A 25,693-nucleotide genomic window follows, 5' to 3' on the forward strand; every position below is an offset into this window, starting at 1 on the left:
GTGTATTCAATCAAGATATCACATTTGTACCATTGAATTTGAATAAAGGTTAGAGAGAAAGAGAGAGAGAGAAACTCACGGAAAAAAAACAGAAAAAATTAACTAAATAATGAAAAATGTGAGTATCTTTTTTTATGTTACAGTACTATATTTTAGGCTACAGAAGGATTATTTTTTTAAAACGTGTATTGTTATGGGAAAATGCGTTTCACATAAGGAACTTGCTCTAGGAACGATTTGAGTAGGTACGTTATACAAGGCATCACTGTGTGTCATTTCTGGTAATGGTGAAAAATAGTAAATACACAGATAAAATATGATATATTATAATAATCTAATGTTCATATGACCATAGTATCCAAATAATAAAGAAGAAATAATGGAAAATAATTATAATATTATAAGAGCATTCTTATTATGTAAAGGCATCATTTTCTAAGAATAGAACTCTGTAAAATAGAGATGACGTTTTTTTTAAATAACAGGACTAAAATATGTATATTTTGTATGTAATTCGATAAAATTGTAGGTAGGTAGATTAACAATCTATTATAAGAATTAGGCTGAAAAAGCATCCATTTCTTGAATGCGAGGGACATACATATTGAAGAGTAAAGATTCATATGAGTAGCGATGGTTATCTAAAGGGAAAAATGAGTTATCGTAATAAGGAAATGTGTCTGTGCTTAACACTCACACGTTACGAGCTATTTGTGTAAATAAGTTTCCATACAAATGAGTCTTTATACAACGATATGCATTTTTTACAATTGGCAGCCTGTAAGCTCTTTGTTTTCTCGCTCATTGGGTGAAAACTATCCAGAAATTACACTCTCCATTTTCGGCGATTATGTATGACACAAGCTTTAAAACGCCATTATGACTTCTTTATATTATTACCATATACTTTTTACCACTCTTCGTAATCATAAAAACTTTAAGTCAATTAGTCATTTAAACAAATGAAAATTACAATTCATTTTCCATTCCATGTGCAGACTTGATTTAAACATACACCAAATTGCAGTGTTAGAATGCAGGCATTTTGTATATTTCTACAAAAACTAGAACAGAAATATGAGCCTCTAAAATGAATAATATTTCAAATGTACATGTCAAAATACAAATTCGGTTTCTTAATTTTGACAGAGAAGTCAGCATACAAAACGTCTGTTAAATTTTCTAAAGTCAGATCACTTCTGTAGAATACCATGTTTAAATATAATAAGAGTAAATAAAGGTAGTGGTTAGTCTATTAGAATACCATACTGAAGGTCCCAGGTTTGAATTTCAAACACATCAAAATAGACATAAGAATTTTCGACCCTACTATTAATTTAATGTCTTTCCAGAATGGTATCTGAGGTGCGGGACTGATCACCATGCTTCCCAGTAATTAATGTTCAGTAATTCTTCCCAGTAATAATACATTTTCTGAAATGATTGATTGACTTAAAGCTTTTTGGCAAAAGGTAACATATCTACTAGATATAGAATTAGAAATATATATATGTATATATATATATATATATATATATATATATATATATATATATATATATATATATATATATATATATATATATACATATATATACATATATTTAAATATAGTTCATAAGTATTATTGATTGAAGATTTTAAGGATGATATTTTTTAAATACATTTATGGTCTAACAATGAACTTATAAAAAATACTAAAGTTTATTTAACAGTACACTTTTGGGTCTCGATTATGCAATAGTTTCATATATACATTACTTTGAATGAAATATTCTGCAACAACCTTTTTGGATGGGAGATTTCTTTAGTATTTTTTCTCAGTTGTATAACTTTAGTATTTTGACTATGTGAGACAGAAGTCGAGTCATTCTAATAGAAAATTTGTCTGTAAATGTGGAAAATTTAATAAATTTATATATGCATGTTTAAGTAAAACAAAATATTTCAAATAATTAATAGCAAGGAGCTCAAAATGTTTTAGATTACAGATAGAAAGAAGACAATAAATTATTGTAATATTTCATTAAAATGTTCCAAGAAATAGAATACGCTAAGAATTAAATATTAATAGGTTTATTATTTACATGATTTGAAGGAAAATAAATATTTTACATGAATAGTTTTTAAATATTTTAAATAAATATAATATCCTATGATATCTGCTGATAATCACTTCAGTCAATTGATTTAAAAAAACACACACATTGTAAGCAAACATATTCCAAAGAATTAAAAATAACATTGATTCTGACAATCTAAAAAAATGAAATTCTAGATGGTTTATTTAAAATAATGTATCAATATACTAGCCATATTGCAAGAGGTACACAAAAAGCTCTCAATATTACAATATATAAAATCTGATTCAAACGGTTCCAAAAGCTAAGGTAAACACGAACTCTAAAAAGAGATATGTGAAATTGATTTTAAAATACAAATCCAAATGCTATCTATTCATCAGACCATTTCGTTTGATTCCCTTCAAAGCATTTTTACCTATTTACACAAGTTCTACTTCCAATTTTGATATCCTTTCCACATTTTATAATCCACATCTTATCATAATAGCACTATGATAAAAATCATAATTTTGAAATGGGCACAACCAAAATATTATTTTACACATTAAAAATAACAAGACTCGACGTTTTGATGATTTTACAAAAGTGGAACTAGGAATCTAGAGGAAAAATGATTAGTTTAATATGAGTTACATGCAAATCAATTAATTTATTTTCATCACGATAATTTCGCTATTCCGCTAACTGCACTAGTGTAGTTCGATATTTGCAATCACATTTTGTTCTTAAAAAATACTTTAAAGTTAATAATAAAATATCAAATTGTGTACACAACAATATCGACGGTGGAAAAGAAAAATATATTTGTCACTTTAAATACATTTTTTTTTAAATTGTATCTTGAATATCCTCGTTAGATGTCAAAACAAATAACGCAACACAATAATAAAACAGCAAATTAGTGGCTTTTTACATTTCATTGTATTAGACCACCAGACTGATGATGTTGATAACAAAGAAATTCGGTATAAAATAAAAGTGGAAAAAGCTATTTAGTTGTTTTATACTTATTATATATAATAAAGAATTGAGACCACCAAAATTGAATTGAATATCTAGTCCTCACACAAATGGTAGACAAATCCCTAGAATAGTACAGAACCAAGTGTTGAAATTATTATTATTTTGTTATATGTATTGGGTGTTTCCAATTGCGAGAAATACTGAAGATAAATTCATTACATCTTTCTTAATTCTTTTCAGATTTTGAAATAACTGTATATTATGATTTCTTATAGTAATTTGAAACCTCCGCCTCCGTAGTGTAATGGTCAGCACGCTCGGCTACCATTCTGGAGGTCCCGGGTTCGATTCCCAAGGGGGGTAAAATAAATATAAGTGATTTTTTCACTGTAATATTTATTCAATATTACCCTGGACTGGTACCAGAAGCGGAGGACTGATCACCTTTCCTTCATGTGTAAACGATCAAGATAACACTGCGTTTATATGACGCAGTGCCCTATGCACCATTGGGGTGCGGATAAGGGTCTTATTATTATTATTATTAATTTGAAACCTTGTAAAAAACAAGGTTTTTATACCTTTTAATGATAAAAAATTAATATAAATTTCTTTCCAGTGCCGACATTGTATTTTACAGTTCTATTTGATATATTATTTAAATTGAGTGGGATGACAAAATATATACATAACGTTTTAGATAACTCTTCATTCAAAGAGCTAGTGAGCGCCATTTAAGAAATTCTTTGAATAATGTTGGTGAGGTAAACTAAAAATATTTTTATGATAACATCAATATAGTATGTAGGTATATAACAACATTAATTGGAAGAAAACAGTAATGTTATTACAATAATTATATAAAAAATTAATAAAACGTATCTACATGACAATAAAAAGAAGTGAAATATCGAAATATTCACAGACATAAAAGATAATTGATGGCGTACAATTTTATACTCAAAACCTTTCACAACTGTCACAAGACTAGGAAATATAGTACAGAATATAATTTAATGGTATTATTATACATACACATCACATTCTACCGGTATAAGTGTAATCCCTTCATCGAATGTTCGAGGAAATAGTCCTCACTCGGCCCGTAGTATGATCATTCCCCTGATAATTAAATTGACGCATTAAACCGACGCTATAAATCACAATATTTGAACATATCAATAACAACTGCAGAATGCCTTCGTAACATTGCCTGGCTCGGATCACCCAATCGACTGTGCGGCCTTACAATCTAGAAACTTCGTAATAAGTGCGATCTTAACAATTTGTTTAAACTTAATCGTAAATTATCGTAATGATTTTTGAAAATAACTATTTGTTTGATTCACCCACGAACACGTAAACTCGTAAACCTCCTAAAATAGCTCTTGTGTTCTGCACTCTCTAAAGACTCCGATCTAAAACTACCCGTTTCGAGCGATCCCAAGCCAAGTAACAATTATAATGCGACTATCACTTCCCGAGACATTAATTTCCCATTAAACGACGGGAAATAATAATAAAAAAACAACAAAATAACGATAATCGCTTCTACACTTCTAGATTATTCTAGTACACTGATACGCGACACTTATCCACCATATAAAAATCGACCAGTTTGTAAACATCACATTTCAAAAGGAAACCGGGAGTTTCTAGTGTATCGTTAAGTTTGTAAACTCCACTTTTTTTGGTTCTTTTACACGTACCACTCTTTGATATCTTTACTGTCTCTTTTCTTCCCGTTCGCACCATTTCTGGCCATTGGTACAGGAGCTGCATTCCTCTGCATTGACGCTCCGTTCATCTGGTAGCCCATATTTGCTTGACTGGACTGCACCTGTAAAACCACATGTCACAATAATTTACGGATGATTTTTGAAGATTTGGATACACTCAAAATATTGTAAAAAAAGTAATTGGTCTAATTATAAGTTTGATAAAAATATTAAATCACGTTTTCGAGTGACTTCCAGTGTGTAAAATAATTAGAAACGAATCTCACATACATTTCATAAAACTCTTTGCTTATTAAAACACTTACTCGACTCAACCAAAGATGGTGCCGAGAACTAGCATGTCAAAGAAGATATTAGGCAGGCGTTGTGGCGTAGTTGGGTAGACGCTCGACTGCGAAACTGGCGTCGCGGGTTCGATTCCCGCCAATTGCAAAATGAATTCAAGAAAGATTTATTTTCAATTGGTCTAGGTGTTTGTGATGTGTTTTTCACATTTACCTTCCCTATCCTTACTATCTTACCTGCAGACAAGCATCTAAAATAGACGCTTTGCGAGTTATTCCTTTTAAAAAATAAAAAATAAAAAATTATTAAATGAAAAATAAATACAACTTCCAAAATTTGAGTATGTAGTGTGGTTCTCATTCATGGGTGGAATGGTTAATATTACACATGTATAAAGTGATCACTTAAATCAGCCTATGACCCTGAAGCCCAGTAAATACCCAGACTTCCATATTCTTCTTCGATAGACATTGATAAAATTCAATAGTTATTAAAGTTGAGATATCATATCTTAATACCATATATTTGAAATGAAAAACCTGTCATTTTTTCAAATAAAATCTTCATTAACACTAATCAGCTAAAGGGTTAAGTTAACTGATAAAACGAAAAATGACAAGACTTGCTAAATCATAAAAAAATCCTAAGGGTGAAGATTGACCGGAGCATTTCGTCGTAACATCGCTCGCGGTGAGCATGTTATGTTACGTTAGAGCATTGCTGACCGCGATCAGTGCTCGTTTGGGGTCTAGTGCTCAGTGTTGCCATATGTTACACCAAAAAATCTGAGTTAGTTTAGAAATCTGTATTAAATTTGTATAGAATCAATAGCCCAAAATCTGTATGAATCTATGCAACTTTGCAGTCCTAGTTAAAATGTCGGACGACAAAGACGTGATTTTTGGTTCTGTGATTTTAATGAATTACAGCTTACTCCAGATGAAGAAAAAAAAAGATTCCCCGTAGTTTGGGGAATTTCCTACAGATTGGCAACCCTGATACTGACCTAAATTGCACCCGACTTCGGATAGAGCATTCGGAAAGAGCGGTGAGCAGCTCGGCTCACTGTACTGACTGCCTGAATGCTCGCATCGTAACATGTTACGTTACGATGAAATGCTCCGGTCAGTCTTCATCCTACTACTACTACTACTACTACTACTACCATCACGCCGTTTCCCCGCAGGGGTAGGCAGAGAGGATGGAACGCCACACTCTTCTGTCCTGACATACACTCCTAGCCTCCTTCACATCCATACATCTAGTCATACATGCCCTCCGATTACGCAGACTTTTGACACCGCCAGATTTTAGGTTCTGATTGATCTGATCGTGCCAAGTCTTTTTCGGTCGTCCAAGTTCTGTTTTCCCTCTCACATTCGCCACATATATTTTCTTTGTCATTCTCTCGCTATCCATTCGCTCCACATGTCCATACCACCGCAAAGAGCTCTTTCTAATCTTTTCAATTATTCCTCGTTCAGCCTTACATTCCTTTCTTATATCATCGTTTTTAATTCTGTCATACAATGATTTTCCACACATTCGTCTGAGGGAGCGCATTTCAACAGCATTCACTCTGCTTTCATCCTTCCTTTGCCAGTTCCATGTTTCGCTTCCATACATTAGTGTCGGTACTAGTACGCCGTTGTGAACCGCTAGCTTGGCTTCCATGGACATATTCTTATTCCCAATCACTCTGTTACAAGCACCATTTATTCTATTCCCTGCATTCACTCTTCTCTCAATATCCTTATCCACTTTTCCATCCCTTGTGAACATGCTTCCTAGATATAAAAATTCTTGCACCTGTTCTAGGGATTCATTGTGCACGATAATCTTGCATTCTGTCAAATCTTTCTCTCTTTCAAACACCATGACCTTTGACTTACCTTCATTCATTGCCAGATCATTTTCCATACATACATCGTACATTCTTGACACTATTAGTTGCAAGTCCTCCGCGCTGCTCGCTAGCAGTACGGCGTCATCCGCATACAGCAAGCAACTAACAGTTATATTCATCATTTTCGCTCCAACTCCCATACTTTCAATCTCTTTCATACAATGGTCCATATAGAGATTAAACAACCATGGTGACATTACACATCCCTGCTTTACGCCTTTGGATATTGCAAACCATGATGTAATGTCCCCATTCACTCTTATACTAGCTGTGCTGCCCTCGTAGAGGGAAGCAACTGCTTGTATAAGTTTATTGTCTACTCCATATTTTTCCAGCACGCTCCATAATTTTATCCTATCAACCTTATCATACGCTTTCTGCAAATCCACGAAAGCACAGAAGAGTTTCTGATTTTTAGCCAAAAACTTTTCCGTCAGCATTCGTAGTGCAAAAATTTGATCTGTGCAACCTCTTCCACTCATAAAAGCACCTTGCACATCCCAAATCCGTTCTTTCGTCACCATTCTAACTTTTTCAATTATAATCTTACTATAGAGTTTACCAACAGAGCTTAGCAGGCTTATCGCCCTATAATTCCCACACTCTGCGCGAGATCCCTTTCCCTTGAATAGAGGCATGATTACTGCCCGTCTCCAATCCAGAGGTGTGTATCCTTCCTCAAGACACAGGTTAAATAGTCTGTGAATCCATGTGAGGGTGGTCAGTCCACCACATTTTACAAACTCTATAGCAATATTATCATACCCAACAGCCTTACCGTTCCTCATTAATTTTAAGGCATTCGTTATTTCTGATATACTTATCTCACTTACCATACCCTCACTCACCCTTGCCTCTATGGGTGTCTCGGTGGAGACATTGCCGTTACTTTCATAAATTTCCATAAAGTATTCTTTCCATCTTTCTTTCACTTCACTTTCATTCGTCAATATTTTACCATCATTTGATTTGATAACTTTCATACCTCCATTTTCAGTCTCATTTTTTGCGTTCTTTACCTCTTTCCAGAAAAGCTTAATGTTTTCTTGAAAGTGGGTTGACATTTTCATACCTTCTTCTCTCTTTAGACGATCTTTCCGTTCTTTTACTCCCATTTTCACTTTTCTCTTACATTCTTTATACCGATCTTTCATTATTTTAAAAAGTTCACTCTTAACATCGTTAACTGCTAACATATTTAGCCAAGCATTCTTCTTCTCAGAGACAAGTCCTTTCATGCCCTCATCCCACCATGCATCTCCTTTTTTTCTACCTTGGATCGCAACTCCACATACACTCTTTGCTGACTCATACATACACGATTTGATGTGCTCCCAGGTATCGTCTACATTCATATCCATATTCCTTACATTCAATCTTTCATTCACTTCCCTTTCATACGACTTACTTACATTCTCGACTTGTAGTTTTTCAACTTTGACTCTAGATGAAACCGGAACAGTTTTGTTCCTGGACCGCCATCCACGGAACAGAATTACTCTCGATACGACGAGGAAATGGTCCGACTCCATTTCAGCCCCTCTAAATACTCTCGTATCGATTGTATTTCTCCTCAATCTCGAGTCAACAACAACATAATCGATTATGGTCCTTTCATTCCCTCTCTCCCACGTATACTGATGGATCCCCTTATGATCGAAAAAAGTATTCGAAATAAAGAGGTTCCATTCCAGACACAACTCGAGCAGACTATTCCCATTACCATTCGTTCTGTTATCACCAAACATACCTAAGGCTGATTCGAAGCCATCCCTCCGAGTGCCTACCCATCCGTTAAAATCACCTGCTAGAATCACTCTTTCATTCGATCTTCTATTTGTCAGCACTTCTCTTACACTCTCCCAGAACTCTCGTTTCACATCCTCAGAAGATGAGTTCACAGGAGCATACCCTATTACGATAAGGATACTCGTGACTCCAATCTTGAAGGAGATCCACATGAGCCTGGCACTTATACATTTGTATTCTTTCATACACTCTACCATTCTTGGGGATAGTAGCGCCGCGACGCCCTGACTCGCCCGCTCTGCGTCCTGTACTCCAGACCACAGAACAAGCGTGTCATTATGCTCCAACGTACCACTTCCCCTTTTCATGCATTCGCTTACACACACAATGTCTAGAGCTTTGCTCTTCATACTTTCGCACAACTCATTCATCTTCTTATCCATTCCTCCTCGGATATTCCAAGCGCCTATGCGGCATTCCATCCTCCTCTTTGCACCCCCGCGAGAGATGCTGCATAGTGGGTGGTGAGCCTCACTGCTACGTACCGGCATTCTCTCGCACAACTTTTATTATCCTATTTGCACATACTTAAACTTATAAATTCGTTAATTATTCAATTATAGATACACTAATATACAAAGAACATGTACTAATATAAGCTTAAAATTATATCAAAAGTAACACAAAAACAAAACTTAAATCATCCACTTATCCCTTAACACACTGTTTATAATATATTGTTAAAGTTTATGGTCTAACCTAAAACGTTCACTGTTTATTTTCACTTTTTTGTTTATTTCTTCATCCTAATATACACATACCTGATTTCCTAATAAGGCAGCGCTAGCTCCCTGCTGGAAAGCCTTGTCGTCCTCCACTTTGTAGCTTGGATCTGTCCGAGACTTGAATTTCAAGACTATGAGGACGATGAGTATCACAACTATCAGTGCACTTGCCACAATACCTGAAATCATTGAAAGTATACTATTAACTTAAGATGACTATTTTGGCTCGATATAGAGTGGAATCAGAAAATGTCCTTAGATATAAAAATTATTTCTGCTTTCTCATTCTGTCCGCCTCCGTAGTGTAATGGTCAGCACGCTGTATATAAGTGATTTTTTCACTGCAATATTTATTTAATATTACCCTGGTCTGTCGCCGATCTTCGTTAGAAGTGGCACAGAAAGGAGAAGATTACCCTGGTCTGGTACCTGAAGCGGAGGGCTGATCACCTTTCCTTCATGTGTAAATGATCAAGATAACACTACATTTATATGATGGAGTGCCCTATCTACCATTGGGGTGTGGATAAGGGTTTTCTCTCTCTTTTCATTCTGGTATAATGAATTCTATAAAATTTACATAAATAAAATATCACATAAAGTAACTAAAATACTCTCTGATAAAACCAGCATTTTACACTAAAAATAATAAAAATAAAATTCATAAATCACAAAATAATCATAAAAATACACTAGAAACCAGTGGTATATATAAATTAACCTGTCCGTGAGTGAGTTTCTACAAACAAAACAGTATCTGGGGAGTGAGTTTTTTTTTTACACACATTTTTTTTTACTTTTTCATAATTTTATGTCACAACATATTTATAAACTAAATAATAAGTCTTCTTCAAACCTCTACCCCCACTCAAATGATGCATAGGGCACTGCATCATATAAACGCAGTTTTATATTGATCGTTAACATATGAAGAAAGGGTGATCAGCCCTCAGCTTCAGGTTCCAGTCCGGGGTAATATTGAATAAATATTAGATAGAAATAATCACTTTATTTATTTGATCCCCCCCCAGGGAAATCGAACACGGGACCTCCAGAACGGTACCCGAGTATGCTGACCGTTACACTACAGAGTCGGACAAAAATAATTACCAGGTACCTCTCAGGAGATGATACAAAACCGACTTCTTTGTGTATTGGACACAGTAAATTTTACACAATCAATGTAATAGACAATATAAATTCAATATTAAAAACGATTCTATTTAATTTACATAAAAGTATCTACGTTTCGCTTTGTGCCCAAAAAGAGAGCTTATGGGGAGATCTTTGAGATATTAGTTTTCTCCTCCACTGCCTTAAGGCTTTCACGGATATCCGGGATTAACTGATGAATCGATGACATTTTGATTCTCAGAGGATAATACGAAACCGACTTCTTCGTGAAAAAATACAAAGGTTAAAAAATATATGTCTGATTGACTTACCGATCACCATGGCAAGGAAGTCGGAAGCCTCTGGATTGATCCTCGGTGTAGTCTTGGAGGGGGTGTACGGAGTGGGCGGGTAGTAGTAGATGGGGGGAGTGTGCAGGGGCGGCAGGCGCTCCGGCAGGCCGGGGTAGTGCGGGCTGGACTCCTCCACGGGCCCCCAGGTGAACTGGTCCGGGACGGTGTGCGCCGTCGTGCGGTGCACCGTCGTGGGAGGCTCCTCGGGCGAGGTGGGCGGCGCGGGGGGCGTGGCGGGGCTGGAGGGCGGCGGCTCCGGGCGGCCCGAGGGCGACCAGGGCGACGCAGGGCGCGAGGAGGTGCCCGCGCCGTGCGGGAGCGTGGTCGCCCCGCTAGGCACGTGGGAGGACGACGTTCCCGCGTCCGCGGTGCTCGTTCCGGTGCTGACGAGTAAACTTGGAAATGAGCAATCAACAGATTATGCGATTTACTCAATTCAAGGACAAATTATTATTTGTTACACACCAGTCCAGATTTCTAAGCTCTGTTTTATAGTATGTAGTATGCAAACGCCATTGAGGTAGTATTTTACAAAAATGGCGCTACATACATATATGTATTATCCAAATTTATCATCACTTTTATTATAATTATGTATATTTAATGTAAAAAAAATTCAATGTTTTAAGTGTGTCCAAATTCTTGTAGTTATTTTTATATTGATATCGTGCTTTCAAAGCGCCTCCCTAGTATGTAAAAAAAATCTGGAAGAATTTAGCATACATTTCATGAAGGTCTCTTGCTAAATAAAAAATCTAACTCAATCCAAGAACTCCATGTAAAAGATGGTGTCAATTGAAGGATTAATACAACTTCCGAAATTTGAAGTGTGTTTTTTTAAGCTAGCTATAAAAAATGTATTATTTTTTTATCCATGTAGGAAACAGGAAGGATAAATTTGAATAGATTGGTTGTCTATCAGTGTATAACGTAATGTGTTAACATGCATATCAATCAAACCAGCCAACAGGTCGTAAGCCCTGCAAATACCCAGACTTCCATATTCTTCTTCATGTATGTTGAGATATCATAGTAAGATTCAAATATTTTAAAAACTTCAAAAAAATTTGTCAGTTAGTGGTCAGCATCAAGAACATGAGAAATTCAGAGCAATTGATCACTAAGTCAGGTTAGGAAACTTGACAATATCATCAAGACCTGTCATATAAAATATTGTACCTTAAAATAAAGGTGAAAGTTTTTTTTACAAAATTGAGTTAAGAACTTTTAATTTATCTGGCTTTTTGTACAAATTGCATCAGAGAAAAAAATAGGGATATAGAAAGATATGAAAATAAGCCTAACAGTTAAAGCTGCCAATGCATGATACAGAGCACTGAAGATAATAATAAATATTATTTTTATTTGTTAGACCTGTTGATAAAACAAACATTTGTATTCAAAATCTTTAGTTTTACATTGAAATTTGGTTACCTCGGTGGCTCTGTGTGATCTACTTCAGTGGTGATTTCACTTGACCCTGATCCGGCAAAGCAATCCTCATCATCACAAGGCTTCTCCAGCTTACCGCTCTTTTGCTCTTTCTTATTATTCTAGAAATAAAATTATCATAAGTAATTAGATTTCAACTGTCGAAATTTTCAAGTAAACTTACAAAAGGCTACAAAAGGATTTATTTGGATTGTTGGTACAAATGTAATCACAATATTGCAAACGATTTTTAACCACAAATCATAGTAAAATCTAAGCTGAAGGTGTATTTTTGAATTTTATACATAAAGTTTGTTTGGTTGGTTATACTGACATAGTTCAAGGTTACCAACTGAAACATGATACCATTTTGAATTGTCATATATAATCTATGCTGAAGGTCTATTTTTGAATTTCACACATAAAGATTTGTTTAGTTGGTTACACTGACAGGAGTTCGAGACTACCAACTTAATTATGATTCTATTAGGAGTTGCCATTTTATAAAAGGAAGAATTAGGTAGGTAGGTACCTACAAGCAAATAAAAGAATGGAAGCATTAGGTTCATGCAGATTTTTTTTTAATTTTAGCTTAGCGTAGAGTGAGTATTATTTGTAATTTGAAATCGTAAACAGAAAAGTTTTTTGTTTGGATTGTTTATCAGTCTTTGAAGAAGTCTTTTTAAATAAAGAGGGGAAACATTTATTTATTGCACAAGATATCCTGGTGCCAAAATATTTTTAATTTCAAATAAAGGAATAAAAAAATATATAATACAAATGCAACAATATAAATTTTATGTTATTTTTTGAAATCTCATCAAAGATGAAGAAAAATATGGAAGTCTGGGCATTTACGGGGCTTACGACCGTCATAGGCTGGTTTAAGTGATCACTTTACACACGTGTAACATTCACCAATTCTACCCATTATTGACAACCACACTACTCAAATTCTTGGAAGTTCTATATATATGAACCAATTTAGAAACCTTGTTCATGAATCACTAGAACTTCACTTGAGACATCTATTGGTAAGATGTAAAGAAGCTTTTTATTAAGCAGAAACTCTTATATTAGTATGTGAGATCCGAATCCTGGATTATAATCACACACATGAGAAACGCCAGAAAACATCATTTTCATTTTTATTATTAAGCTAATAATTTGACCAGATAATTTATTTACAACATTTTGAGTGTGTCCAAATACTTGTTCACAAAATCTGGATTATCTCCAATTACAGGAGTTATTTTCATATTATTTTTTGAAATCTCATCAAAGATGAAGAAAAATATGGAAGTCTGGGCATTTACGGGGCTTACGACCGTCATAGGCTGGTTTAAGTGATCACTTTACACACGTGTAACATTGAGACATCTATTGGTAAGATGTAAAGAAGCTTTTTATTAAGCAGAAACTCTTATATTAGTATGTGAGATCCTGTAATTGGAGATAATCCAGATTTTGTGAACAAGTATTTGGACACACTCAAAATGTTGTAAATAAATTATCTGGTCAAATTATTAGCTTAATAATAAAAATGAAAATGATATTTTCTGGCGTTTCTCATGTGTGTGATTATAATCCAGGATTCGGATCTCACATACTAATATAAGAGTTTCTGCTTAATAAAAAGCTTCTTTACATCTTACCAATAGATGTCTCAAGTGAAGTTCTAGTGATTCATGAACAAGGTTTCTAAATTGGTTCATATATATAGAACTTCCAAGAATTTGAGTAGTGTGGTTGTCAATAATGGGTAGAATTGGTGAATGTTACACGTGTGTAAAGTGATCACTTAAACCAGCCTATGACGGTCGTAAGCCCCGTAAATGCCCAGACTTCCATATTTTTCTTCATCTTTGATGAGATTTCAAAAAATAATATGAAAATAACTCCTGTAATTGGAGATAATCCAGATTTTGTAAACAAGTATTTGGACACACTCAAAATGTTGTAAATAAATTTTATGTATTAAATTATTGTTATTTTGTCAATTATTAAAGAAAAATTGCTATACATGTATCTGTTTAAATTTAATACATAGAATTCGGGACCATGCTAATTTAACAGGGATAAGATTGATTTCACCCAGGTGAGAGTAGGACCTTTTAAAAATATTCTTTATTTATGCTAAGAATGGCAGCTGTAGTAGCCATAAAAAAAAGTTAGTAACCTGATTAATTTTACTGGATGAAGTCGGTCTCGGTTGGGGAGGAACGTATACCGGCGTGATGAGGTCGTCTCCCCCGGAGCCAGCCTCCGGAGCGGGAAGACATTCATCCTCGTCGTCATCCCGACATCCTGAACCCGCTCCAGAGAACACCAGCTCGTCAAGAACACCCACTCCGCCGTAACCTGATGCTGGGGTCTAATTGAAATACAAAGTATTAACACATTATATTTTGTATATTAAAAGCATTGTTAACTTTGTGGTGCGGTAATATAAAACTCTCCTTATCATTCATCACAAAACCACTTTAAAAAACACGAATTTGTGACTAAATTCATTTCGGAATAATCATTCCATCATCAGGTTATTAAAATGAAATTGTTACAGTCTGACATTCATACAAAAATACATTTTTTAAAGATAGAAAGAAGACATTGTGATTCATTTGTCTTCTTTCTTTCCTACAAATTGAAAAATTTCATTTTAATCGCCTGATGATGGAATGATTATTCCCAAACGGGCAGTCACAAATTAATATTTTTTAAAGTGGTATTACACAAAGTGAACGATGAATGATAAGGAGAGTGTTATATTAACACATTTGAGGGAAATGCTTAAAAACGTCTTTTACATACTGTTGGTAGAGAGTAGGAGATGGTTAGAGCCGTTCCATTTGCTTACTTTTGGTAGAGAGCGAGAGATAACAAAAAACGTTGTACAGATCGGGATTGGGTCTGCGGTTACTTGCGATTGGTATGCAACCCTAATTAGTACATATTCTAATTAGGGTCGAATGGATAGGACAAATTGTCGAATTGTATCTCAAATGTAACCAACCTGCTGCATCCTGTGCAGTTCGTTTCTCTCCAGAAGCCCAGTCATGAGTTGCGCATCTCCCCTGACAGAAGCGCCAGGATCCTTCTCAGCAGCGAGGTCCAGAACCCGGATCCCGTTGACCACCAGTCCGGATATCGCTCCGCTAAATCCCCGCTCCACTCGGGACTTGGCTTTGTTCCACTTCCCGCCAACGTATACAGCCGATTGGCTGTTGAAAACTGTCGATTGTTGACCTATAATAGAAAAATTTACTTAAGCTCATATTAAAAACTGCATTCACCTTTGAATGGAAAAAGATAAGTGAAAATTTGAGTGACAGCTGCCTTTATCTATGCGCTTTGCTTTGCAAATAGTTTGATATTAGTGTCGGGTTGTGGCCCCGTGGTTAGTGTCACGGATTCTTGAGTCGGAGTCTTGGTTCGAACCTCCTCTACCACAATTTGATACTTATTCCTAATAATGAGCTGCTTAGGCTCACAAAAATAGTATGAAATTAAAATATTTTTGTAAATAGTAAAAAAACACAAATATTTCTCTTTTTAAATGAATGAAAGGGTGCATTGTCAAAGTGCATACACACTCATTATTTATCCATACATTTAGCATACGTTATTCTTTACAGTTCATACCCAGCATTAACATAAACTGCACTTATCACACGCAATAATGGGCATATGTACATTTTAAGCTATCATTACATGTTTAGTATGTTGTAATAAAGGGTAAGCAAAGTCACTACATATAGCATTTGTGGACCATAATTTTATTTCGTTTATTTATTTTTAATACAAACCTTGAAGTGAAGTATGCACGCATGTGGCCAATATTGCTTATTACATAACATACAATGATAAAAAACATTAAAAATAATAATAAACTTGAAATAAATAAAAAAAAGCCTTAATAACAAAATTATAAAAGGAATGTAATTCAAGAATTTTTTTTAAAGACAATGCTCGTAACTCCTGAAATGCTCAGACTTCCAACTTCTTTCATATAAACGATAGATGTTTCATCTCGATTTGAAACACCTATAATATTGATATTATATCAACTGTAGGGTAAATAATTCAGTGTAAAATTGAATAAATAATAATAAATTACATAATATGAATGATTACAAACATCAATTTGAATCAATAAATCATCATTATAATTTTATTCACAGTTAAAAATATTAATAAAATCACACAAACCTTGCGGGTGACTGATAAGAACATTGAAGTCGTCAACTTGCAATGTAGAATTGGCACCGTGTCGAGTGAACCTGACAACATGGTAAGCATTGTCGTTGACTTTCACGCCAATCTCTCCAATGGGGTGGTCATTGCTACCAACATTATACACCATGAACACATTCCCCTCCACCTGAAAGGATAATGCCATGATATGTGGTTAAATACCCATCATCTATTTTTAGTCAGACTGAAAAAATGCAATTTGTAAATTTCTTCCACTGAAAAAAACATTAATAACATAAGTATATAATAAAAATAAATGCTTACACATTGTTGTTGGGACCCATCTAAACATGTTTATACAAATTATAGGTAAAAAATGGGAGCTGACAAAACTTGGGTTATACGAATTAGGGTAGGGTGCAAGAAACTTGTAAACATGGACCGTATATGTATATACAAGTCAAAAAATGTACCTACCTTCCGATTCTTAGAATTTTCTAAGAATCGTAATTTCTTTTTACCATAGTAAATGCTGATTTTTAGCACTGAGCTGAATTGAAGTATTTATTGAAAAAAAACAGAAAATATCTTATAAATAAGTACAGATAATTTTATATTGACTTTGCAAAGATAATATATAATATTTTGAATGTTACAATCTTAATTAGATCTTACAATTTCCATCTCCATATAATCTTGAGTAGTTGCTGACTCCACTCTCAAGATCACAGCATCCGATCTGGAAGTCATCAGACCCAGGGCCACGAGATCTTGTTCCGTGTCCACAACTCGTGAACTGGGAAACGTGTACTGGATCATTCCGCGGTTAGGCCCAAACTCGTATGTAATTGATTCTGAAACATGGAAAAATTATACGGATGTATTATTATGATTCCAAAGATAGTATTTTTTTTTAATTAAGCCTCCACTCGCTTACAAGTGATTTTAAATTGGATCTGTCTTGTTAAAATGTTGAATGCACTTACCGTCATAGCATGTAGGCCCTGTGAAGGATGTTAAATCGCAGTCACATACGTAGGTGTTCCACTGTTGCACACAGAGCCCTTTGTTGGCACATGCGTTATGACTGCACTTCGTCGGACCTTAAATGAAATACTAAAGTCAATATTTCTCAATCAAGAATCCCCAAAATAAACCTCCAAAGCTGTCTTAACTTAAATAAATACCTATTCAAACATTCATAAGAAAATACTACTAAATAAATGATTAAGAGGATAGGATGGGTTGACTCTGGCCAATGTCTGTACACAACGGATTCTATAGTTATTTGGACACATTGCGTGTGGCAATGATGATAGCCTGGAACGACTGGTTGTGATTGGTAGCCTAGAGGAGAAGAAAGGGAGAGGAAGATCCCTCACAGCAGCAGGCACCTCAGTGGTTGGAGCACTACATGCAGCGCAGTCAAGGGATAACTGGAGAAGGGTCATTGCTTCCACAAGGGTCATAACCCTCAGTAATGACGACTAAGATGGAGATGAAGACTAAGAGAAATCACCTTCAAAAGTTTAACCAGTTCCCTGACTAGCCCGAGCGTGACTCGGACAAGGAATTTGTACTGCATCTGACGAACCCGAGCACTGCTCGGGTAAATCCTATTCTGTTTTCTCAGTTCTGTTTTCCCGAGTCAAATATTGACCCATTTGTTTTTATTGAATAACCCGAGCGGTGTTCGGACAGTCTTGTTTCAACTTATCAATGACGATTTCTTGCAACGGAAAATTTTCTGACCAAAATTTGTCAGTTAAGTGGTTAATTCTCTCCCACATAAAATTTTCTTTTGTGTGGTTCTGTATTTAAGTGACAATTTACTACAGGACTTTGCAAAATTCATTATAAAATTATACAAAGAATAAGATAAGGTATAATCAATATCCAAACCTTCGCATCCTGTTAAGAGGGAGCTGCTAGGGACCACAGCATCGTCAACAAGCGAGGGACTCTCTCCTGGCAGGTCCAGGCTCGCTATACACCCTTCGAATCCTTGCCTGGACACTATCCCGGAACCCAAACCGGCGTACATATCCTTCATTACACCGCCAATGTAAAGGATGCTGTCCAACTCAAATGTTAAAACGGACCCTGGAAAAAAATATTACACATTTGGAAGGATAATTAAAAAAACATCCCGGTCAGGAAGTTGACAATGTCCTTCCTAAAAGACCACATAAAGTGTAGATTTTTTTCAAATAATCTTATATTATTACTGCTACTACTGTTTCTTATCTGCACCCAACAGTGCAGGGTACTACATCAAATTAATACAACATTTATTTGATTGTTTATTATACAAATGCAAGGTGATCAGTCCTGTGCCTCAGGTTATATACAAACGAGAATTTAACTTGTATTATATACTGGCTGTACTTGGCCACAAGATGCTGTGGTATCAAATGGAAATGAAAAAAAAGAAAGCACACATTTCGGGTTGAGTTTCTGCGGACCAAACTGTATCTGAGGAGTTTTTTTTATTTATCATAGTCAATGCTATGAGCAAGATATTTACACTGGTAAACATGATTCATATCAAAATTATCTATGTTTTATTTCATGGATCATTTTTTACAGCATCATTAAGATGACTTCACACAAACTTTGTTTTAAGTAAAATATCATAGGTAAAACAGGAAAATAATCTGAAGGGGATTTTAGTGTTTACATTCAACCACAGATGGCAGTACAAGTGCCATTTTGGAAATAAATGTCGCCAGACTTTTGTTATAGGCGCGGGTGTTCATGTACGCCCATACTCTTTTGAGGAAAGTTTTGTTTGTACAATACTTCCGAAGAGGATAATTAAAGAAAAACTGTCATTAATCTGATATTGGTTACCTGTAGTGCTGAATACTTCAAAGGTATCATCAACTGTCAAAGTGTGGATTTTCGGTGCAGGCCTCCTCACGGAGATAGAATGCCATCTGTTGTCGTTTAAAGGAGCCTTTGCTTTATCCTTGATAGTGACAATGCCATCTCCCAAGTTGAAAGCATAGTGTATGTGACCATTCACAAGTTCCAAGGCAATGAAATCCTGCTTTTTGCCACCATTGTAAAGAAGGATTCCATTCGGCTCGATTGTTTTGAAGTAGAAGTCTATATAAACGTTGGAGTAAGCTTTCAAAAGTGGTAAACCGACATAGGTATGTTTAGATTTGAACGTAACGGCCTTATAAATGTTTGGATGTTCGGTTTTAGTGAATTTTCCCGTCACTTTTATCTGCGGATAGGTCGGAATGAGGTTGTTGAATCCCAGACCCATTGTCTTCGCTAGATCGATGAATCGATGACCGTTAAACACGAATCCTTGCAAATACCCCACATAGTTCGGGAGCGTCGTGGTCATCTGTATCTCTTCTTCCGCATGGAATAATCCTCCCAGATGTATCGTCGCAATCTCCAGCGTCGAAGCTTTTCCCAAAATAGTTTCGGCTGCATCATAATAAGAATGTCAATAAAATATTTCGATACATTTTCGAAAGACAGAATCACAACACCAAGAATATTTTAAGAGCAGAGATAATTGCAAATGAAATTCAATCATGAAAGAATTTTTAGGAAAATAAAGAGACAGCACAGGAAGAGTTAAAAGAAGATCAGGAAGCGAAAATAAGTCTTAGAGTGAATTCGTCTTAATTTTATTTAACTATATAAAAGTTTATTTGGTTGTTTTTTTTTACCAGCTTTAGTAATTATTTTTTTGTAATTTATTTTAAATATTTTTTTATAATGTCGAAAATTCAAATATACTGGAGGGAGAGAAGCAAGAAATATAGTGACTTGTTTTATTATTAATTTATTAACTGGGACAATTTTAATGGAATCAAAAATACTCTTTTTATATTTATTTTTTTATGGTTAAGGTTATGGAAATTCCAAGATCAAGCACTACAAATTTATGTATTCCATTTTCTTTTTTCACTAGCGGAATTCTAAAGGTACATTCACATCAACCTATTTATCGAGCAGGCACAAATCATAAGTATCTACCAAAATTAAGAATAATGTAATGGAGAAATTGAAGAAAAAATAAAGGCAACTCAAGAGATGAATAAATAAAATTAAAAAGTGCCCACTAGAAAGATAAATAAAAATTTAAGTAGGAAAGATTATTACACATCACACATTTTTCTCTTATAACCATTTCCAATTTGGATTTCAGTGGATCCGCTCAATATTTCTGGTACCAGTCGCAGCTAATATGATCACAAACCACTGAAAATGTATTTTGTGACCATATAGACTCCATTCGTGACCAAAAAACTTTCATCTGTGTGAAAACTTACAATGTCAATAATTAATGGTATGCTTGGAGAAAAAAGTGCAATATCACTTCAGGTATGGCGAAAAATGTTTAATCTGATTTGGCAACATTCATGTCTGTAAGGAAATCATTCGTTTTTTATGTCAATAAATTTAGTTACATACATATATGTTTTTTTGTTCAACTGATGAACATAAATGTTACCAAAAAGAGTGATTCAATTTTATTTGGATGTTCTTTTTTTTCAATTTATTTTATTGCATACTGGCTGTACCCAGCCACGCGTTGCTGTAGCTCAGTCTGGTCAAATAGAAAAGAAAGAAAACAGAAATCACACATTTCTAATATGTATAATTTCTCAATGCTTGTAAGGCAATGGTAATATCAAAAACCTATGAAACAACAATGCAATTGAAAAGATTTGAAATACTTAATGACAGCAGATAATAAGAAAAACGCTGTCCGCCATGAGAAATGTTTTTTCGTGTGTAGCCATTTCGTTCAATAGATGACACTGCCATTGCGTTAAAAAAGTTGTTAGAAAACAGTTTTTTTTATATATTCCTGTAACAGGTATACATACATAAAAATGTGCACATATTCAAATGCAGCATTGTGTGAAATTTAAATAAAACGGTGGATAACTTGAGAAGATTTGAGGTTTTGAAAAAACTCAGACGACAACGAAGGCATTAATGGAATGAGCATGTAAATGGAATGTCAGAAGACAGACTTCCACGCATCGCCCTTCAAGGAAACCCTAAAGGACGCAGACCCCCAGGCAGACCTCCAAAAAGGTGGAAAGACAGCTGGGAGTCAACATCCCAAGAACGACCAGCGGAGGCCCAAACAGATCCTTAGGATCTACAAAAAGAAGAAGAAGAAGAATATATGTACTTTTAAGTCATACACAAATAAAACACCCAAATAAAATGAGAATCAAGATAAACTATTCATCGACAATGTTGGCTTGTTTGATGATGCAAATATAAACTTTTTTTATTATTTTTCTTGTTTGTTTTTATTTCTTATAATTGTAATACTCATAAGTTAATGTATACATTCATCTCCTGTAATTATTAGAAATACTAACAATAGAGATGAACACTTAAATATGACGGGTATTTTAACATACATTTTAATATATCGCAAAACCGGATTGTCACACTATGTGAAATGCCTACGTTAAAACAATGAAGAATCTACTTTTTTTAAAAAGACAAAACTAACCATCACGCTGTTTCACTGCAGGGGTAGACAGAGAGAAAAGAATGAAAAACCAATGATGCGATAATGACAAATCAAGAAACACGAAGTGTATTCCTTTATGTTTTCAAAACATATGAAACCAGCTACAAATCATTATCTTAATTCAACACAGCTCCCCTCGACGCGTGGCGTAATAGTTGTGTGGACATGAGAGCCGTGTTCGACGCACGGAACAAGTTAATCATAAAAGATCATAATTTAAAAAAAAAAACGTTATCAGAATATCTGTCCGCCTCTGTAGTGTAATGTAAGTGTCAGCACGCTCGGCTACCGTTCTGGAGGTCCCGGGTCCGATTCCCAGGGGGGGTCAAATAAATATAAGTGATTTTTTCACTGTAATATTTATTCAATATTACCCTGGACTGGTACCTGAAGCGGAGGGCTGATCACCTTTCCTTCGTATGTAAACAATCAAGATAACACTGTGTTCATATGAAGCAGTGCCCTATGCACCATTGGGGTGCAGATAAGGGTTTTACTATATCAGAATATGAAGGAATATAAATTGAAAAAAATAATAATACACTGATTTAAGCTCCTTTTTCTTGTAGACGTATCACTCATGTAGTACATGCTTGCTAACTTTTTACTTTTTCATATTTTTTTTGTTTTTAAGTTTTTAATTTAATTTAATTTTTGTTTTCTGATAGTCAAGTATTTTGTACTTTTTGTATTTTATATTGACACTTTTATTCTAGTTCTTATAAGATCTATTGTATATAATATGACCAAAATTATATTATTCTCAATATTATTAATATTTAAAGCATTTACTTTGTGGTTAGTCATTTTTACTTATTTATTTTTTTACAAAAATGTTAATGAAATTAGTATATAACCACTCACCGAGATTTTTACGTCTACCGGTTTCGAGACGTACCCGTCTCTTCGTCAGGACAATCACTAACACAGCATGCAAACAATACTACCCTTCACCACCATAGCACCATTTACACACTCAAAACTACACAAAATGTCTAACACATGCGATTTTTGGTCGACCCGAAGACCAACATGCACTATAGTTTTCAATACAGACATGCGTTACGAGCCGAGGTTAAACGTATATTAATATACGTTTAACTAATATACTAATATACGTTTAACCTCGGCTCGTAACGCATGTCTGTATTGAAAACTATAGTGCATGTTGGTCTTCGGGTCGACCAAAAATCGCATGTGTTAGACATTTTGTGTAGTTTTGAGTGTGTAAATGGTGCTATGGTGGTGAAGGGTAGTATTGTTTGCATGCTGTGTTAGTGATTGTCCTGACGAAGAGACGGGTACGTCTCGAAACCGGTAGACGTAAAAATCTCGGTGAGTGGTTATATACTAATTTCATTAACATTTTTGTAAAAAAATAAATAAGTAAAATTATATTGTTTACCCACACACAGGCCATGTCTTTGTGGGATTTTTTTGTATTTTATTCATATTTTTTTGTATTTGAATTTATGTCATGTTTGTATAATGCAAAAGAATTTAAAATAAAGGAAAAAAACTGTTGAAAAGTTTAACAAGTGTGAATTTAGTCATACCTTATTCTGCCCTTGGATGGATTTTCCATCCAGATTATATTATTAAACTTATTTACATCATCAGACAAGTACCAACGCCTAATAACTAACAAGTCACTTAAGTAGGATAAATAAGTGTGCTCGGTGGTGTGCCCAATACATACATAACATACCCCTCACGGGCACAGCCGCGTCCACCTGTAGCTTGAGGTTAGAGGCGCGTCGAGAGAAGCGCACAGTGTGCCACTCGTTGTCATTCACGTTCTGCCCTGCCAGAAGGTTCTACAACAAAACAATCGCCGTTAGTCGGAAAAGTCAGCCAACCCGTGTCGCCAAGGCTGCCAACATACTCTGGAAATTAAATCAGTTGTCTTGCTTCAGAACCCAAACATGGCTAACTAACTAACCATTACGCCACACCACTCTGTCTTTGCAAACATTTTTCGCCACATCCAAGTTCATGCATCTCCTCATACATACCCGCCGATTATTACGACTCCTGACCTGAACACTTTCAAGTATTTGGCATACCTGATCGTGCCATATTTTCTCGGTCTTCCTCAGCTCCTTTTTCCAATTACATTCGGCTCAATTTGTTTCACCGTTCTTTCCTCACTCATTCGTTCTACATGTCCAAACCATCTCAACACACCTTTCTTAATTTTATCGATAGTGCTTATCTCGGCTTTGCATTCCTCCTTCAAAGTGGGCGATAGATGAAATAAGTTTGAGAACCACCGGTTTATATCAACGATGTTGTTGAAGTTATCCATGCTCGGATTTCAAACCTTCTCTCTGTCTCCGAGCCTGACGCTGGCCCTCACTCTCCCAGCCACCACAGCCAGCTCCAGGCGGTCGGCTGCACCCGTGGCCGTGGTCAGCAGCAGTAGGCCTAGTGGCCGGCTGGTGCGGAACCTCAAGGCCAGCTCCTCCGTCTGCGTCAGATGCTCGGGACCCAGGGATATGGACACGTGCTGGCTTCCGTTTAGGGAGATTGTGGCCGATTCTGTAATTAAGATGTTGAAAAATTAAGTCTAATAAATATTTTTAATGTGACAGACTTTGCGATTCATTTTTTGTTTCTAAATAATCAAAGTGTCAGTTTAAATTGTGAAGCTCACTTTATGGTGGAGATTGACCGGAGCATTTCGTCGTAACGTAACACGTTACGATGCGAGCATTCAGGCAGTCAGTGCAGCGAGCCGAGCGCTCCATCCATAGTTTCGGATGCTCGGTGATACTCGCCGCGAGCGATGTAACATACGACGTTATGTTACGACGGAATGCTCCGGTCAGTCTCCACCTTTACAGGTTTGGACTATTTAAATGGAATTAACTAAGTTTAAAAATAGAATTAAAAAAAATCTTGGTTCCAGTGTATGAAAGTGAAAAGTTGGCAAAGGAAGGATGAAAGTAGACTGAATGCAGTAATGTGTTTTTTTCAGACAAATATGCAGCAAAATTATGTATGATTGATGTTCAAATTGTTGTGTTGGTTTGGGCATTTGAATCGAACGAATGAAGAAAGAAAAGTAAAACAAATTTATGAGGTGAATGTGGTTGGTAATAAGCATAATTAAGTATTTCATATTCTCGAAAGTGTTCAGATCAGGAATAATCTGAGGGTAGGTATGTATGAGGAGATGCATGAATATGGAAGGGGCGAAGAATGTTTGCAAAGACAGGTTAGTGTAGAGTACTATTCTCTTGTCTCTGTTAGTAATTTAACCCTACTCTCGGGTTATTTTCTGAGTAATTCTTTAGAAAAAATAATATTTTTTTCTACAGAATTACGACAACAATGTTTGTTGTATTCATACCTGAATTTTTTTGCCATAATAGGTGCTTTTAGAACTAAACTGATGTACTTTAGCGTTAGTGTGTTCCCTCTCTCTGTCTTGCATAAAATATTTTTGGCACAGGGTTAGCGCAATGGTGAGGAAAAAAGACATGTATCACGTACGCTCGTATGTGTAGGGCGGTTAATTAGATATAGTATAGTGTCGGGTTGTGGTCCCGTGGTAAG

At 35.3% G+C, this 25,693-nt stretch overlaps 1 protein-coding gene across 1 annotated transcript in view; it reads right to left on the reverse strand.

The window, feature by feature from the left end:
- Positions 1-1,605: 1,605 nt before the first annotated feature.
- LOC148300790 (neurexin 1-like) overlaps positions 1,606-25,693 on the reverse strand; it is a 139,243-nt gene continuing 115,155 nt past the window's right edge. The window contains exons 13-25 of the mRNA XM_088274306.1: positions 24,456-24,673; positions 23,832-23,949; positions 19,456-20,049; positions 18,505-18,705; positions 17,589-17,705; positions 17,278-17,456; positions 16,618-16,789; positions 15,422-15,654; positions 14,588-14,782; positions 12,412-12,530; positions 10,957-11,372; positions 9,548-9,690; positions 1,606-4,887 (exon numbers count right to left, since the gene is read on the reverse strand). Coding sequence (XP_088130432.1) covers positions 4,747-4,887; positions 9,548-9,690; positions 10,957-11,372; positions 12,412-12,530; positions 14,588-14,782; positions 15,422-15,654; positions 16,618-16,789; positions 17,278-17,456; positions 17,589-17,705; positions 18,505-18,705; positions 19,456-20,049; positions 23,832-23,949; positions 24,456-24,673 — 2,846 coding nt within the window. The 3' untranslated portion in view covers positions 1,606-4,746. The remainder of the gene's footprint in view (positions 4,888-9,547; positions 9,691-10,956; positions 11,373-12,411; positions 12,531-14,587; positions 14,783-15,421; positions 15,655-16,617; positions 16,790-17,277; positions 17,457-17,588; positions 17,706-18,504; positions 18,706-19,455; positions 20,050-23,831; positions 23,950-24,455; positions 24,674-25,693) is intronic.

This window comes from Brachycentrus maculatus, unplaced genomic scaffold (assembly GCF_059751285.1).
Source record: "Brachycentrus maculatus isolate JH-2025_06_01 unplaced genomic scaffold, ASM5975128v1 h1tg000656l, whole genome shotgun sequence".
NCBI lineage: Eukaryota > Metazoa > Arthropoda > Insecta > Trichoptera > Brachycentridae > Brachycentrus > Brachycentrus maculatus.